The 14,715-nt window shown below is 48.9% G+C and overlaps 1 protein-coding gene across 1 annotated transcript in view; it reads left to right on the top strand.

The window, feature by feature from the left end:
- Window positions 1–2,722: 2,722 nt before the first annotated feature.
- The window catches only part of ALDH2 (aldehyde dehydrogenase 2 family member), a 31,681-nt gene continuing 19,688 nt past the window's right edge, over window positions 2,723–14,715 (top strand). Inside the window, exons 1-2 of the mRNA XM_004753243.2 lie at window positions 2,723–2,928; window positions 14,247–14,351. Coding sequence (XP_004753300.2) covers window positions 2,803–2,928; window positions 14,247–14,351 — 231 coding nt within the window. The 5' untranslated portion in view covers window positions 2,723–2,802. The remainder of the gene's footprint in view (window positions 2,929–14,246; window positions 14,352–14,715) is intronic.

The following is a 14,715-nucleotide window of genomic DNA, read 5'->3' on the forward strand; positions in this document are numbered from 1 at the left end:
ATGACTTCATGTAGACAAAGATGTTCCTACTCACTCCTGAAAAGGGAAATGCAAATTAATGTGATAGTGAAATGCTATTTTTCACCTATCTGATTAACGTGGCTTAAAAAAAACTTGATAAATTGTATTGGTGAGGGTGTGAGGAAACTCCTCTATGACAGTGGCAGGGGGGAAGGCATTGTATATTAGTCAAACCTCAATGGAGGATAATTCAGCATTATCTACAGTTAACTTTTTTTTTAAGATTTTTTTTTTAATTTATTTGAGAGAGAGAGCTCATGAGAAAGGGGAGGGTCAGAGGGAGAAGCAGACTCCCTGCGGAGCAGGGAGCCCGATGTAGGACTGGATCCTGGGACTCCAGGATCATGACCTGAGCCGAAGACAGTCACTCAATCAACTGAGCCACCCAGGTACCCTACAGTTAACTTTTGAACAATGCAGGGGTTAGGAGCACTGACCCCCCTACCCCCACGCAGTCGAAAATCCACATGTAACTTTTGACTCCCCAAAACTTAACTAATAGCCTATTGTTAACAAGACTTACTGATTGCATAAACAGTCAGTTAACACACATTTTGTATGTTCTATGTATTATGTACTGCATTCGTACAGTAAAGTAGGCTAGACAAATGAAAATGTTAAGAAAATAAGGAAAAGAAAATAGATTTACTGTACTGCAAAACATTTTTGTGGAAGTGGACCTGCACAGCTCAAACCCATATTGTTCAAGATCCAACACAAAATTAAAGGTGCAAATATCCTTTGATTTAGCAGCTCTGCTTCTATGAATTTCCCACGTCAGTCAAGGATATATACATTTTGGCACTGTTTATAATGACAAAAGTTTGGAAACAATCTAAAAGCTCATCTACCGGAAATTCCTTAAATAAAAATGGTACATCAACCCAATGGAATTCTACGTAACTGTTAAAGAGAATGGGGACACTTACTGTGTGCTGGTACAGAACCATCTCCTAACACACGATTAAATCCTCTGTTTGCAATACAGAACCATCTCCTAACACACGATGTCTGGGGAAGGGGAAGTGGGAGCTGAGAGCCGCATTCCGAAAAAAGGGAGATTCACTTTTCAGTTTGTCTCAGCTGATAAAGCTGATCTCCAAACCTATTGCCCCTTCTTCCTGGGCACACCGCTCATTTCCCACACTCCCTTATGCGGAGGAATGGCCAAGTGACTGAAGAGCCAGTGAAACAGGCTCAGTCATAAAAACTTCCTCTGTGCCATCTTTAATGCTCTTTTTGCCTCTGGTTGTCTGAAATGACGCCGAGCTCCACGGTAACTTTGGGAATCAGCTATTAACCTCAGAGTCATACAAGGAAAAGAGACTGGGTCCCTGGGCTCCTGCCTGGAGGGGAACATCTGTGTGAGTCACAGTGCGAGCAGGGACTTTATTGTAGGTAGTCACTGGAATTTCCTGGCGTATCTGTTACAGGAGCTCTGTTAATTCATGTGTTATCCTTTTGTGTTTTTTTTTGTTTTGTTTTTATTAAATATTTTTATTTATTTGACAGAGATCACAGGTAGGCAGACAGGCAGGCAGAGAGAGGGGAGGGGGAGATGCAGGCTCCCTGCTGAGCAGAGAGCCTGATGCGGGGCTGGATCCGGGACCCTGGAATCATGACCCCAGCTGGAAGGCAGAGGCCCTAACCCACTGAGCCACCCAGGCCCCTGTTATCCTTTTGATATCACATTAGCTCTTTAACGCAAAAGGAAACACACACGCACACACTACATAGACCATGTGAATCTCCATCAGACCTTAGAACACCTTTGCCTGGCACTTAATACCTGGCATTGGTCAGCCTCTTCAGCCTTAGCTCCAGTGACTGGAGTCTCAGTAGCAACCCATACCCTTGCTGCCTACATCCGCCCCTTCCCTCTGCTTCTCTGCTGGCAAAACACAGCCCAGGTCTTCCTGCCAGATTTCTTCAACTCCTCTCGGACTTTGGCTGATCCTCTGTTTGCAATGCACACGGCTGACCTTATATCCACCCCCCTTCCTAGCTAAGCTGCTCCGATTCCTCCCCGGCTCCCCAGTGCCCTGCTCCAGGATGTTCTTGGAATCAAACGATCTGCAAGATCCTTGCCCCCACCCCTGCTCTCTTTAGTGCATTCTGCACAGAATGAGAAACCAGTGAGTTTAAGATGCAAATCAAGCACTCCATCCTTCTGCGAACTCCTCACCACTGTAACATCTTCTGAAGACAATTCAGGTCTCACTTGTCACTTCCTGATCAAAGGATTTAAAAGCAGTGCTCTGCTCCAACCCTGTCTTCACTCCATTCGGTGTCTTCACATTCCTTACCACTTTCCGAAATGACCTCGCGTTTAGTTTAAGGTCGGCCTCTCTGACGAGAGTGTAAGCCTGCGTAAGTCAAGGCTGGGGTTGCTCCGGGTCAGGCCTGTTCACGTAGGGTTCACGCACACATTAGGGGTCCGATGCACGCTGAATCTGCGAGGTCGGGTTATTGCTGACACCCGGTGCGCCGCGCGGGGGTCGGTAGCGAGGCACAAAAGGGAGCCGAGGGGAATCAGCCCAGGGCCGAAAGCCGGAGGGGGCGCCGCCGGGCAGTCTCGCCGCGGACCCGGCGGGGGGGTGGTGGTGGGGAAGTGGCAGGCACGCCCCCCCGTGCCCCGCCCCGCGCTTGCCCATTGGCGGCCGCGCCAGGGGCGGGGAGAGGTCGCGGTCGCAGTGACCCCCCCAACCCAGTACTCCTGCCCCCGCTGCGCCAGCGGGCTGCAGGGTACACACCGTTCTCCGCGCCCGCTCCCTCCGCAGCATGTTGCGCGCCGCTGCGCTCGCCGCCGCCGGCCTCGGGCCCCGCCTGGGCCGCCGTCTCCTGTCGGCCGCCGCCACCGAAGTGGTGCCGGCCCCCAATCAGCAGCCTGAAGTCTTCTACAACCAGGTAAGGCCGCCGGCCCCGGGGCTTTGTTCTCTCAGGGAGAAGGAGCCCGCCGAGTGGGAAGGCCCTGGGGTTTTTTTGGGGCCCCATTTTACCCAGTTGGGGCTTGAGAGGTTTGCTGCGTTTGGGCTTTACGCACCCCTTAGCCTTCCTTCCTTAGCATTGTGGCCCCTTCACCAACTTTGACGGCCCCCGTTCCATCCTCCGGCTGTGACTTGGGCTGCTTATTTGTTCTTGTCCCCCCGCTGTCCGTTTCCCTGCGTCCACTCGGGGTTCCAGTCTCCGCCCCTCGGTCTCTTCGTCGCTGCAGTGTCTGCACTGGGCTTTCCTCATCGCCCACCCAGACGACGTTTCCATCAAAATCCGTCTTAGCGGGAGCTTTTCTGTCTTTTTCTTGGCCATTTCTTACCCCTTCATTCTTGCCCACGTCCAAGGAAGTCCCCAAGGAAAAACGAGAAAAGGAGGGGGCCTTCTCAGCTGAAGTTCACCCATTCGCTAAGGAAAAGGCCAAGGCCCCTCGACCTGAAGCGCTCACGTCCACTCCGGGGAATGCAGAAAGGGTTACGGGACCTTCGCCTCCCGGGTGCCATCCAAATGGTGTCGGCCCTCCCGGGTGCCATCCAAATGGTGTCAGCCCTCCAAGGAGCTGGTTTTCTTCCAGCAAACCAAGAAGGGGCTTTCCGGGATAATACCGATTACCAGAGGCCAATTTCTTGCTCGGAATACTCCCTCTTTAGATCTTTGAGTTTGGGTAAAGGGCTGGAATTCTCAGAGCAGGAAGCCGTTGTGAAAAGGGTTCGTTTTGTATGTGCAACAAACCGCCCTTCTGTGAGCTTCAGATTTCTCTTTCTGTAAAGAGGGAAGTGGGTGAGAGGGTGAGCAACCGGCCTCTTACTTTTGGTGAACTCTTAAAGCAATAACAGCTGTCCTCTGTGCACCTGCCACCATTCTGTTTTGTCAGTTTCATCCTTACAACAGCCCAGTGAGGCGGGCACTGTGATCATCTCCATTTTATAGATGAACAGCCTGAGTTACAGAGAGATTTCGCGAGTTGCCCGAAGATTGCAGCCACTGGCAAAGTTGGGGTTCACATCTAGACTCCCAAGGGAAAGCCTGTAACTAGAACGTTCCGTGCTACTATTGATGCGACTCAGGGTTGGAACAGAGGGGTCACTGCCGATTTAGGACGCCATAGAGCTGACCCCTGGCTGACTACTTTTAGCAGTGGACCTGCTTCTCTGGCCCAGAGCTGGGCTGCAAATCTGCACACAGGTGGTGGGAAAAGGCACATCTCTGTGATTGTAAGGAGTGTTACAAATGGTCACTTGCGAGGGAATTAAAAACAGGATAAAATGCCCTTTGCTTAACACAAGCCCCAAAGGCAGCAGCTCTTGTTCTTTTGGTAGGTTGCTTAATGAGGAGTTCATGGTCGGAAAACTGAACATCAGAAAGATCACACAGAATTATCCTTAAGGGAAAGGTGCCAGCATTCCGGGCCTTTGTGGACACAAGATCTAATTAAGATCTTCCTCCTTTGTGGTCACATGGAGGTGAGGAAATGTCATCCAAATGCACATGCACATGGGTCTTGTAGATGGCTGGAGTCCTGCTCTCCAGACTTAGTGTAAGTTGGAAAGGAGTGCAGTCTCCCTGCAGCACCTTTCCTTTATCACATTTGAGATCATAAAAGTAACAGTTGTTCACTGTAAAATTACAGAGTACAATAACATTTCCCCATCTCCCACTGCACACCTCCAAAGAGCACTGTTAACAGGGAGGTCTGTGGTCTTGCATTTTCTTTGTGTGCATGTGAGCAGGCATGCATCAGATTTTTTTTTTTTTCATAAATGAGATACTAGCACTTACTGTTCCGAAGCCCTGTCTCATTGAACAATGTTATCTGAGTTATCCTGCTCAGCACATTCATATCTTTTTTATTCTTCCCAAGGTTGCAGTGCATCCCACCATGTTGGAACTGGCTGGCTCTTAAAGTTCCTTGGGCTGTTCTCAGTGTGGCATTGTTGCTAACTCGGCTGGCAAGCATGACAAAGTCTAATCTGAGTATTTGGAGTCTCTAAGAGCCAGGAGCTCCGGTACAAATCAGATCATATTCCTGCACATTTCCCAGGGTGTTACTGAGTCCTTGAATTTCAATGAACTGGTCTTGAGTTAAGCTTCCCAAAAAGGAGCTTGTCCAGTAGGCTTTGAAGTTGCAATTCTGCAGGCTAGGTTTTCTTGCCAAGGGCCTTTGCAGGGGCGTGTGGGCTTTTGAGGGAATGTCCCACTTCAGGCTTGTTGGCTCTCTCACCTGGATGGGTGGGAGGGGTACAGGCAACAGTTCTCCTTCCTGCCTCCTCTCAATCCAAAAGAGTTTGAGGAGGGTGGTTTGGTCCACCTTCCTGGGGTCCTCTTGCCTCTACTTGTCTTGGGTGAGGCTATAGGGTAGGGTAAACTTACTGGTTGGGTTGGGAAGATTTCAGAACACGTTCTTCTTCCCCCGCTCACAAACATGGACCTGTAGGGGGAGGGCCAAGCTTCTTGAAGATGAACACTTCTTATCCTTGGCGATTTCAGAGACACACCTCTGTCAACAAACTGATTTTCATTTTTCTTTCTTTCTTTTTTTTTTTTTTTTTAAGATTTTATTTATTTGTCAGGGATAGAGGAAGAGAGAGAGCAAGCGAGCACAGGCAGAGACGCCTGGAGAGGCAGAGGGAGAAGCAGGCTCCCTGCCGAGCAAGGAGCCCAATGTGGGACTCCATCCCAGGACGCTGGGATCATGACCTGAGCTGAAGGCAGCCGCTTAACCAACTGAGCCACCCAGGCATCCCAGATTTTCATTTTTCATTCTGTTTCTCTTTCCTGATTTGGAGAGTAACCAAGATCTGGAAGGACAACTAACAGGAAAACCCAAGGGACTGTGGCTTCAGCAAATAACCTCCCTGGCTGGAGTGTGACAGTTACTTTCATCTTTGACATCACCAATTCATGTTGGTTGATAATAAGTACCCCAGGTGAAGCCCTGCTGATTTTAGAAGCTCCTGAAGTTAAGCCCCACTGGTTTTTCAAAGCCAGGTATTATGGGGACTGTCTTCCCGATGTGATTGCCAGTGCCTGGTTTGCCTAGTGTAGGGTCTGATCTCTTGCATTTGCTTCTCCGTGTTTGTGGTGTCCTTTCCCTTTGTCTTGCCAGACGTTTGATTTCCAACTCTGTCTCTATCCTAATACCCTTCCAGTATGGCCTCCTGTCTAAGATGAACTGTGGAAGGTCTGTTCTAGCAGTCCTCAGGTGTTTTCAGAGGCAGTTGCATAGATGTAGCTGTTATCTTGGAATGTCTGTGGGACAGGGTGAGCTCAGGATTCTCCCACTCTGCCATCTTCCAGACTCCCCATGTTGGTTGATAATAATTATGAAGACCGGAATATTGTTAGATACCATGTTGCCCTCCGGACTCAGACCGCCTGCCACTCACTGGAGTTCACGTGGGCAGGTTCATTCATTCCACAGATATTATAGTTGTAATTTGTTTCCTGAAGGGGGTGAGCTAGGTCCTGGTAAACTTTAATTTGGGGTGAGTTAAATTTGTGTCTCTGTTCTTAGTTTTTTGACCACAGCACTCAGGAACGAAAGACAGAACTGACAAAAAGGAAATCAGGAAAGGATCTCCCTGTATAGAATTTTGTGGTTACAATATTAATACGTCCTCAGTATGAAAAGACAAGTATTATGGAAGTCTGTGAGGTGGAAACTCACTGGAAATACATGTGGGCATGCACAGATGTTCATTGCTGAGTAGTTTACATTAGCAAAGACCCAGGAAGCCAGCTTGCCGTCCATAGGGAAATAGAACGGGTGCTGTGGTTATAGGAAGGAATAATTCAGTTCCAGCAGTGGTTATAGGAATTCACTGGAGGTGTATGAGTCGTGGGTCTCAAAAAACAATGTGTCACGGCAGGAAAGGGTCTGGGATTCTGCAAATATAAAACTTACTGAACTACCCAAACAGACTTTTACACTGAATGTGAGTAGACTTGTAAGGGATATGCACATTGGTGTGAGGGTTGAGGGAGGGGAGCTACATGGAGAATCTCTTTGTAGGTAGTGGTTAAAGGGAACTGTGGCTTTAGTTAAAATGTTTTACCTCATTAAAGGTAAGTAACCTGTAAGCAGATATAAAAAGAAAAAAGAAAGTGACAGGCCTCTGATAGCCCACACCTGCAGATAATCACTGCTAACAGTATATACAGAAGAGAAATTTTATGTTCCTTGCTTTCCTTGGGAGATTCTTACATAATGAGCCACAGCTTATGTTGGGTAAAGCAGTGGTTTGAACTCTTTGGGTTGAATGAGTCAAGTGAAATATCTCCCTCCACACTGACCATACTGGTTTTATGGCTTGTGAAATAATAGATTCAGGTAACCCAGCTAATCAGAAGAGTTCACCAGGCCTTCCTTGGTACCTCTGATTCTTCTTCTTTTTTAATTTAAAGATTTTATTTATTTATTTGACACAGAGAGCGAGATCACTAGGAGGCAGAGAGGCAGGCAGAGAGAGAGGGGGAAAGCAGGCTCCCTGCTGAGCAGAGAGCCCGACACAGGGGCTCGATCCCAGGACCCTGACTGAGATCTTGACCTGAGCCAAAGGCAGAGGCTTAACCCACTGAGCCACCCAGGCACCCCGGGAACCTCTGCTTCTAATAATAATTATATTATAAATGAACACAAATGCCTTTCATTACCTCCCGCCTCTTCAGAATCTGTGCATCTGTGGAAACACAGAGTTACAAGCGACAGGCTCTAAGGTTTGTGATGTTGAGCTCAGGTGGCGAGGAGAGTTGTGTGTGCTGTGGACATGTGTACAGATCCCCTGATCGAATAAATTGTAATTACTGATCACTTAAGTTCTGTCAGTCCCCATGCTGAGGATGTATAACTACATTTTTACCTTTTATCCCTCCAGCAACTGTATGAAGCAGGTATTGTAGCTGTTACAGATATGGGGAACTAAGGCTCAGGCAGGGCACATTAACATTAAGTAGTAAGTTTGAAACCAGGGTTCAGCTGTGATGTGCATGTCCTTAGCCACATTCTGTGGTACCTCATGACCAGGCCCTATGGTCAAAAAAGGATGTCAGTGTTTTTTGTTTTAAAGATGTATTTATTGGGACGCCTGGGTGGCTCAGTTGGTTAAGCAGCTGCCTTCAGCCCAGGTCATAATCCCAGCGTCCTGGGATCGAGTCCCACATCGGGCTCTTTGCTTGGCAGGGAGCCTGCTTCTCCCTCTGCCTCTACCTGCCACTCTGTCTGCCTGTGCTCACTCTCGCTCCTCTCTCTCTGACAAATAAATTAAAAAAAAAAAAAAAAAGATGTATTTATTGGGACAGTTGGGTGGCTCAGTTAGTTAGCATCTGCCTTCGGCTCTGGTTATGATCCCGGGGTTCTGGGATGGAGCCCCACATCAGAAGAGAGGAGCCTGCTTCTCCCTCTCCCTGCTTGTGCATGTGCTTTCTGACAAATAAATAAATAAAAATCTTAAAAAAAAAAAAAAGATGTATTTACTTGAGAGAGACATGGGGGAAGGGCAGAGAGTTAACAGACTCCCCGCTGAGCGCAGAGTCCAACTTAATAACCCTGAGATCATGACCTGAACCGAGGTCAAGAGTCAGAGCTCAACAGAGCCACCCAGGCACCCGAAGGATGTTAATATTTAGATTACTGAATATTTGGATTACTGATCTTACACATTTGCAATCAGAAGGAAGGAGCCGTGTTTGTGTTCACATGTGTATTCGTAGCCCCTAGGCACCGAGATCAGAAATAGGACTGCTGCTCAGTAAATATTTATTGAAGGCAGTGAATGGAAACTATGTTTATAATTTTCTGTTCTAGTAGCAAGGAATAGGAGCACAGTATTTCCACTCAGAAGGGGAGTGTGAATAAGAATGTGAAACATGGGGTGCCTGGGTGGCTCAGTGGGTTAAAGCCTCTGCCTTGGCTCAGGTCATGATCCCAGGGTCCTGGGATCCAGCCCCACATTGGGCTCTCTGCTCAATGGGGAGCCTGCTTCCCCCTCTCTCTGCCTGCCTCTCTGCCTACTTGTAATCTCTGTCTGTCAAATAAATAAAATCTTTAAAAAAAAAAAAAAAAGAAAGAAAAGAATGTGAAAACATGCAGGGAGGGCTAAAATTATCCAAGGGAAGTGATTGCAGCAAGATAGAGGTTGCTGTGTCATGAGCCCAGAGGACATCAACAGACTGAAGGCGTGACTGCTTGGCAGACAGTCCGCAGTAGAACCCAAAAAAATCCAGGAATGCAGGATAAAATGCCCTGGGAGCTGAGGAGAGGAGGCAGGGGCTTGGGTCAGGTGCCAGACTGTTGCCAGCAAGCCTGGGGGAGGTGGCTGCCCTTGGCTGCCCTTGGCCTTGTCACCAAACTAACCCCGAGGTTTCAGAAATGTGAACGCTGTGGCATTCCGTGTTTCTCTTGAACTTAGCTCCTCAGAATCTTATAATACGAAAGATGACATCGATTTTCTATTGGACACAAGTTATCTAACTGCTGTTGAAAAAGCAAATGCCAGCAAGAGTCTGCCCCATTTCCTCCCTCACCCTTGGGGAAAGGAACATACTCTAGGGATATATATTTCCTCGGTAACAGACCCCCAATTCTTTCATGCATCAAAGCCCGAATTAAAACCTTCCAAAATGCATCCTGTTACATTGGGGCTGCTGAACACCACCAAACCTGTTCTTGGAGACCCTGCACAGATGACGACTGTCCAGTGTCTTGGGGTTGGGGGTGGCACTGGAATGTCACTCTGTCCTCGCCTTGGTTAGGCCTTCTCCCTGGGGTCCCCAGTTTCTGGGCACCCAGGTTTCTGGAGGCAGCCCAAGGATCTTGTTTTACTCTAACTCAGCAGTTCTCTTTTTTATTTTTATTTTTTAAAGATTTTATTTATTTATTTGACAGAGAGAGATCACAAGTAGACAGAGAGGCAGGCAGAGAGAGAGAGAGGGAAGCAGGCTCCCTGCTGAGCAGAGAGCCCGATGCGGGCCTCGATCCCAGGACCCTGAGATCATGACCTGAGCCGAAGGCAGCGGCCTAACCCACTGAGCCATCCAGGCGCCCAGCAGTTCTAATTTTTATAGGGTCATTGGTCCCAGGTTTGTAAAGACGCACGTCCAAGGCTGTTTGCTACAGCAGCACCGTCAGGAATAGTGAAATTCATCCTGAAAGCACACGTGTGGGAAGTGCTAACATAAAATGTGGTCTGTTCATACTGAGAACTGCTGTGTTGCTTGAAATAATGGGGTGATCTGCTTGTGGAATAATGTCCAAGAAAAACCGTTACTGAGAAAAGCAAGTGAAGAAATCAGAAAGTCGATGATCCCACTCAGAGCAGACACTCCCGCCTCTGTTCCGTTCCCTGCGCACCCCAGCACCAGCACAGCTCCCCGCACACAGCTGGTGTGGGATCCAGTGCCCCCTTCTCCTGTCCCTCACCCTTACTCTGCAGCCATGGAGCCCTTTGGGTTCCTCCTGTCCCCAAGCTCTTCCTTCAGGTCCCGTGTCTGGTGTCATCTGACTCCCTGGCCTGTTCCTCACTGTTGCCTATTTGTTTGTGTCTCTCGCTTTGTTGGTCTGCGTACTGATTGCCTCTCTCCTCCTCAGGACTTTAGCCCAGGGAGCCAGAACTTTGCTTTTTCACTCAGTGCCCAGCATGGACATGGCACTCTGTTAAAACTGATGGACTGCGTGGATGAGTGAGTCCAACTTGTCCAACATGAAGGGAGACATGTTTATTAAAATATGTCGATGGAAGAGCCCTAGGAGTTTTACCCACAGTCCAGATTCTGAGCGTTAGCTCCTGATGTTGCTAGGATGTCTCTAGGATAGCCCTCTGCATGTTGCTCTGCCTCTGGAAACTTGAGTTTGGAAGCGTGAGCTGGGAAAACTACCGCCCACGGTGACTGACTTAAGCCTGTTTAGGGAGTGAAGCTTTGGGTTTCGGGTGAAGAGGTTACGAAGCTTTTGACTTGATACCAGCAGTTGTTTACTTAAGTGAAACTCTGCTCGCTTGAAGGAGAACTTTGGCCAAGGTTCAGAGTGAGAACAGTTCCTACGCTGCTGCCCATCCCTGACTAAGGGTTGGTCGGGGAGACCACTGAACGTTGGCTCTAGGAGCAGGGAAATGGGAACTCAAAACAAGGAAGTTTCTGGGTTCCTACCAGGCACATTCAGGCTTATTTTATCAGCGAGAAAGGGTAGATTGTTGAAAATTCAACACTGGAGACGACCCAGCAAGTTCAAGGCTTTGAAAGGCAAATAGTGCCGGGGAACCCCGGTCCTAGTGTAAAAACAGGGCAATGGTGTGGGCCTGGCCCAGGGAGGAAGGGGTGAGGCCTGGGGGTTCGGCTGACTGGCCTACTTGCTTGCTTCATACTTCTGATCTTTGCAAAAATAACAATCAAAACTTTTTCAGGACAAACTAATTCCGTATGCTGTGGTACAGGGAATAACACAGGCAGAGGTATACGGATCTGCCTGGCTTTTGCTTCGAAAAATCTTTGGCCTGAGAGAGCCACAGGGTCCAGAGTTTTGTCGTACGTGTAGTGACTGCTGTGGTAAGAGCCACTGTGTGCAGAGTCCTGGCTCGGGAGCTTTATACCCGTTGTTACATTTAATCTTCACATCAGCCCCAGACAGATTCTCCCCCAGGGACTGGTGAAGCATCTGGAAGTGCAGGGATTAGCCACAGCTGGTGAGGGATAGAGGTGAGCTTCCAACCCAGGTCTGTGTGGCTTAGAGGTTGGTGCTTTTTTACCCTCCAGAATAAAACCCCAAATCAGACCTGCACTTGGGCAGTATGTAAACCATGGAGATGGAGATTAGGAAACAAGAGTTCTCACCTCCTTAAAGGCACATACTTGGGCTCTGACTGGAGGCCAGAGTGGGAGGAGAACCAGGTAAAGAGCTCACCAGGAGGGGGAAGCCGATTCTCAGGGAGCCACGTGTGCAGGGCTGGGCCCACTGGAACTCAGGGCCCCTGGGCTCCGAGCCAGACCTCTTTCTGCCACGCCCCAGCAACAAAGGTGTCTGTGTCCCTCAAGATTCACGATCAGCCGGCTAATGTGAATCCACACTGCACACTTCCAAAGACTGCAGATGATGTTTACCTATGTGCTCCTGCTAGATGCCGAAAGCCTTTCACTGTAGGTGTGTAGGCTGCGGATTCTGCCCTGATGGTGGGTGGGGATGGTGCCAAAATACCAAATTTGAGCCTGGGAAAGTGACCCCTGGTAGACCCTTTCCTAATGAGCTCCTTCGTGTACCACCCGGTCCCATGGGCCCCGACACAGCCTTGCTCCTCCCGAACTTTGTGCATATACCTGGGGCCCTCACATGCCACGTCATGAGGGGTACTGTGATGATTCTTACTACAGAGTGAGGTGAAGTTCCTTGCCCCGTGTGAAACAACTAGGATCAAAGGAGCCCGGGTTTATCCAGGTGTTCTTCCTGACGCTGCTCTTGACCGTGGAGCTGGGCCAGTCCTCCCTGGGCCCTGCTGGCCCCAAACTCTTTGGCCCTGGCCAAGCTCCAGACTTTGCTTTGTGGCTTGGTCTTGTTTGTGGTCCTAGACTCTGGCCCAGAGTAACTGGGGATGGCTCCCCAGGGTCCTAAGCCAGAGCCAGGCCATGTTGGGATGGTGGGGCCAAGGGGAACCCTTGAGGAAGGAAGTGGGAGTAGCCTTGAACTGATGTTCACCCTGACTATGACATTTGTGCAGCCCGGCTAAAATGACCAAGTGTCCCTGAGCCCCGGACCAGCTTCCCCATCCTGAAGGGGAACAGCTTGCTGGGAGAGTTCTTCCCTATTCTCCCTTGAGGCCATCGCCTGGCTCTTAGAAGCAGAGAGTGAATTTTGGCACTTGACTAAGCAGCTTTGGATAAGGACCTTTTCTTTGAATGAAGAGGCTTCCGTCCGTTCCTGCCCCGCCGCCACTACTTTGGCCTCATTAAACCAGCATACAGTCCCTCTCCAGACTTGATTGCTGTTAAACCTCACAACAGCAACAGCAATGACTGGTGACAGGTGCTGGACGGAGGGCTTCACAGGACGCCCCCCCTCCTCTCTGATCCCATCTCCTAGCATTTCCTTCTTGGTTAGCCAGTTAACGCTGGCCACTTTCATTCTTTCTCAAATGCATTAGTCTTAATTCCCACCCCAGGGCCTTTGCACTTGCTATCCCTGCTGCCTGGCCTGCTTATCCTCCTACTCTTCCTGTGGCAGGCTCCTTTTCACCAGTCAGGGCTTGAGTGAAGTATCTGCTTGTCACAGAGACCCTACCAACCATCCCATGTAAAGTTGTCTGTCTTCCCCCACTTTCTTTGTGGATCCTGTTTTCCTCCTCTGTATCTACCCCTGCAATCTGAGGTTGTCTCGTGTATTTCTTCTCTACTTGCTTCTCTACTGTCTGTACCCATCAGAGCACCAGCTCCATGAGAGAGAAAGGTCCTTATTGGGTTTGGTTTCCACTGTGTCCTCAGCCTTAGAACAGTGCCTGGCCCATTGCAGGGGTTCACTGCACGTTTACAGAATCATTAAAGAATATTCTGACCCCATTCTCATGACAACCCTGTGCAGTAGTGTGCTAGAGGAGAGATGGCTCCAAATTCTTGGCCGCTCCTTCCAAGGAGTAAGTGGCAGATCTCTCCCCTCCCTGAGATCTGGACCGGGCCTGTGACTCACAATGACCTGTGGAGTTTGGTGGTGGAAATGAGGCTGTGTATCTTCAGAAGCTGGATTTTAGGAAGCCTTTCAGCTTCTGCGTGGGTCTCTCGGAACACTCTCTGGGGAAGCCAGCTGTCATGGGAGAAGGCTGACGCACCTGGGTCTGCCATACGGTCAGGAGGCCTAAGCAGACATGTTTGTGGTGCAGAACCCCTCGTGCACATCCAGCCCCACGCACTCTTGCTCTGCAACCCCATGAGCCAGCCCAGGGAAGCCCTGTGCAGCTGAGCTCAATCAGTGGACATGATTGTGAGAGAAAGATGGATCATTTAAGCTACCGAGTCCATACTGTTGTCCCACATTCTTTTCATTTCTCAGGTAAAAGAAACCAAGGGCAAATGACTTACCCAAGGTTGCTTGGCAGAGAAGGCATTCCGACTTGGTTGTCTCCAGGGCTGGGGCTTTAAATCTCCTGCCACATCATTCTAAGGCTAATTCATATGTGTTCTGGTTTTTATTTCCTTCCCACATCGCTGGTTGTCGGTGTTGGGTTGAGAGCCGGTCCTGAGAACTTTCTTCCTTCTCGTAGATCTTCATAAACAACGAGTGGCATGATGCTGTAAGCAAGAAGACATTCCCCACCGTCAATCCATCCACCGGAGAAGTCATATGTCAGGTAGCTGAAGGAGACAAGGTAAGTGACCTACCTTGGGCCGGGAGCAGGCAAGGATGGTTTCATTGTTTACTTTTTATGTTTTTATGGGGTTGAAACTTTACCAGGAGTGTATTATTTTCATAATTCAAAAATCTCAATGAATATCTTTTGAGTAAATGAATCAACAGGAACTCTTCCTTCAGACAATGGTGCTAGATTATACCCGGGTTCAATACACACAGCAGTAGAATTGTAGACTTGGAACTAAATTTGGGAACATCTAATCCAGTCTCTCTTTTCTAGACCTGAAAGTTGAAGGTCAGAGAAGGGAGGTACACATCTAGATAGAGGCATCTTGTGGACTAGAATTTGGGTCTCCTGAGATCTAGTCTAGTGTTGGTAG

This window comes from Mustela putorius, unplaced genomic scaffold, assembly GCF_011764305.1.
Source record: "Mustela putorius furo isolate JIRA1106 unplaced genomic scaffold, ASM1176430v1.1 tig00537248_pilon_pilon_pilon, whole genome shotgun sequence".
Taxonomy (NCBI): domain Eukaryota; kingdom Metazoa; phylum Chordata; class Mammalia; order Carnivora; family Mustelidae; genus Mustela; species Mustela putorius.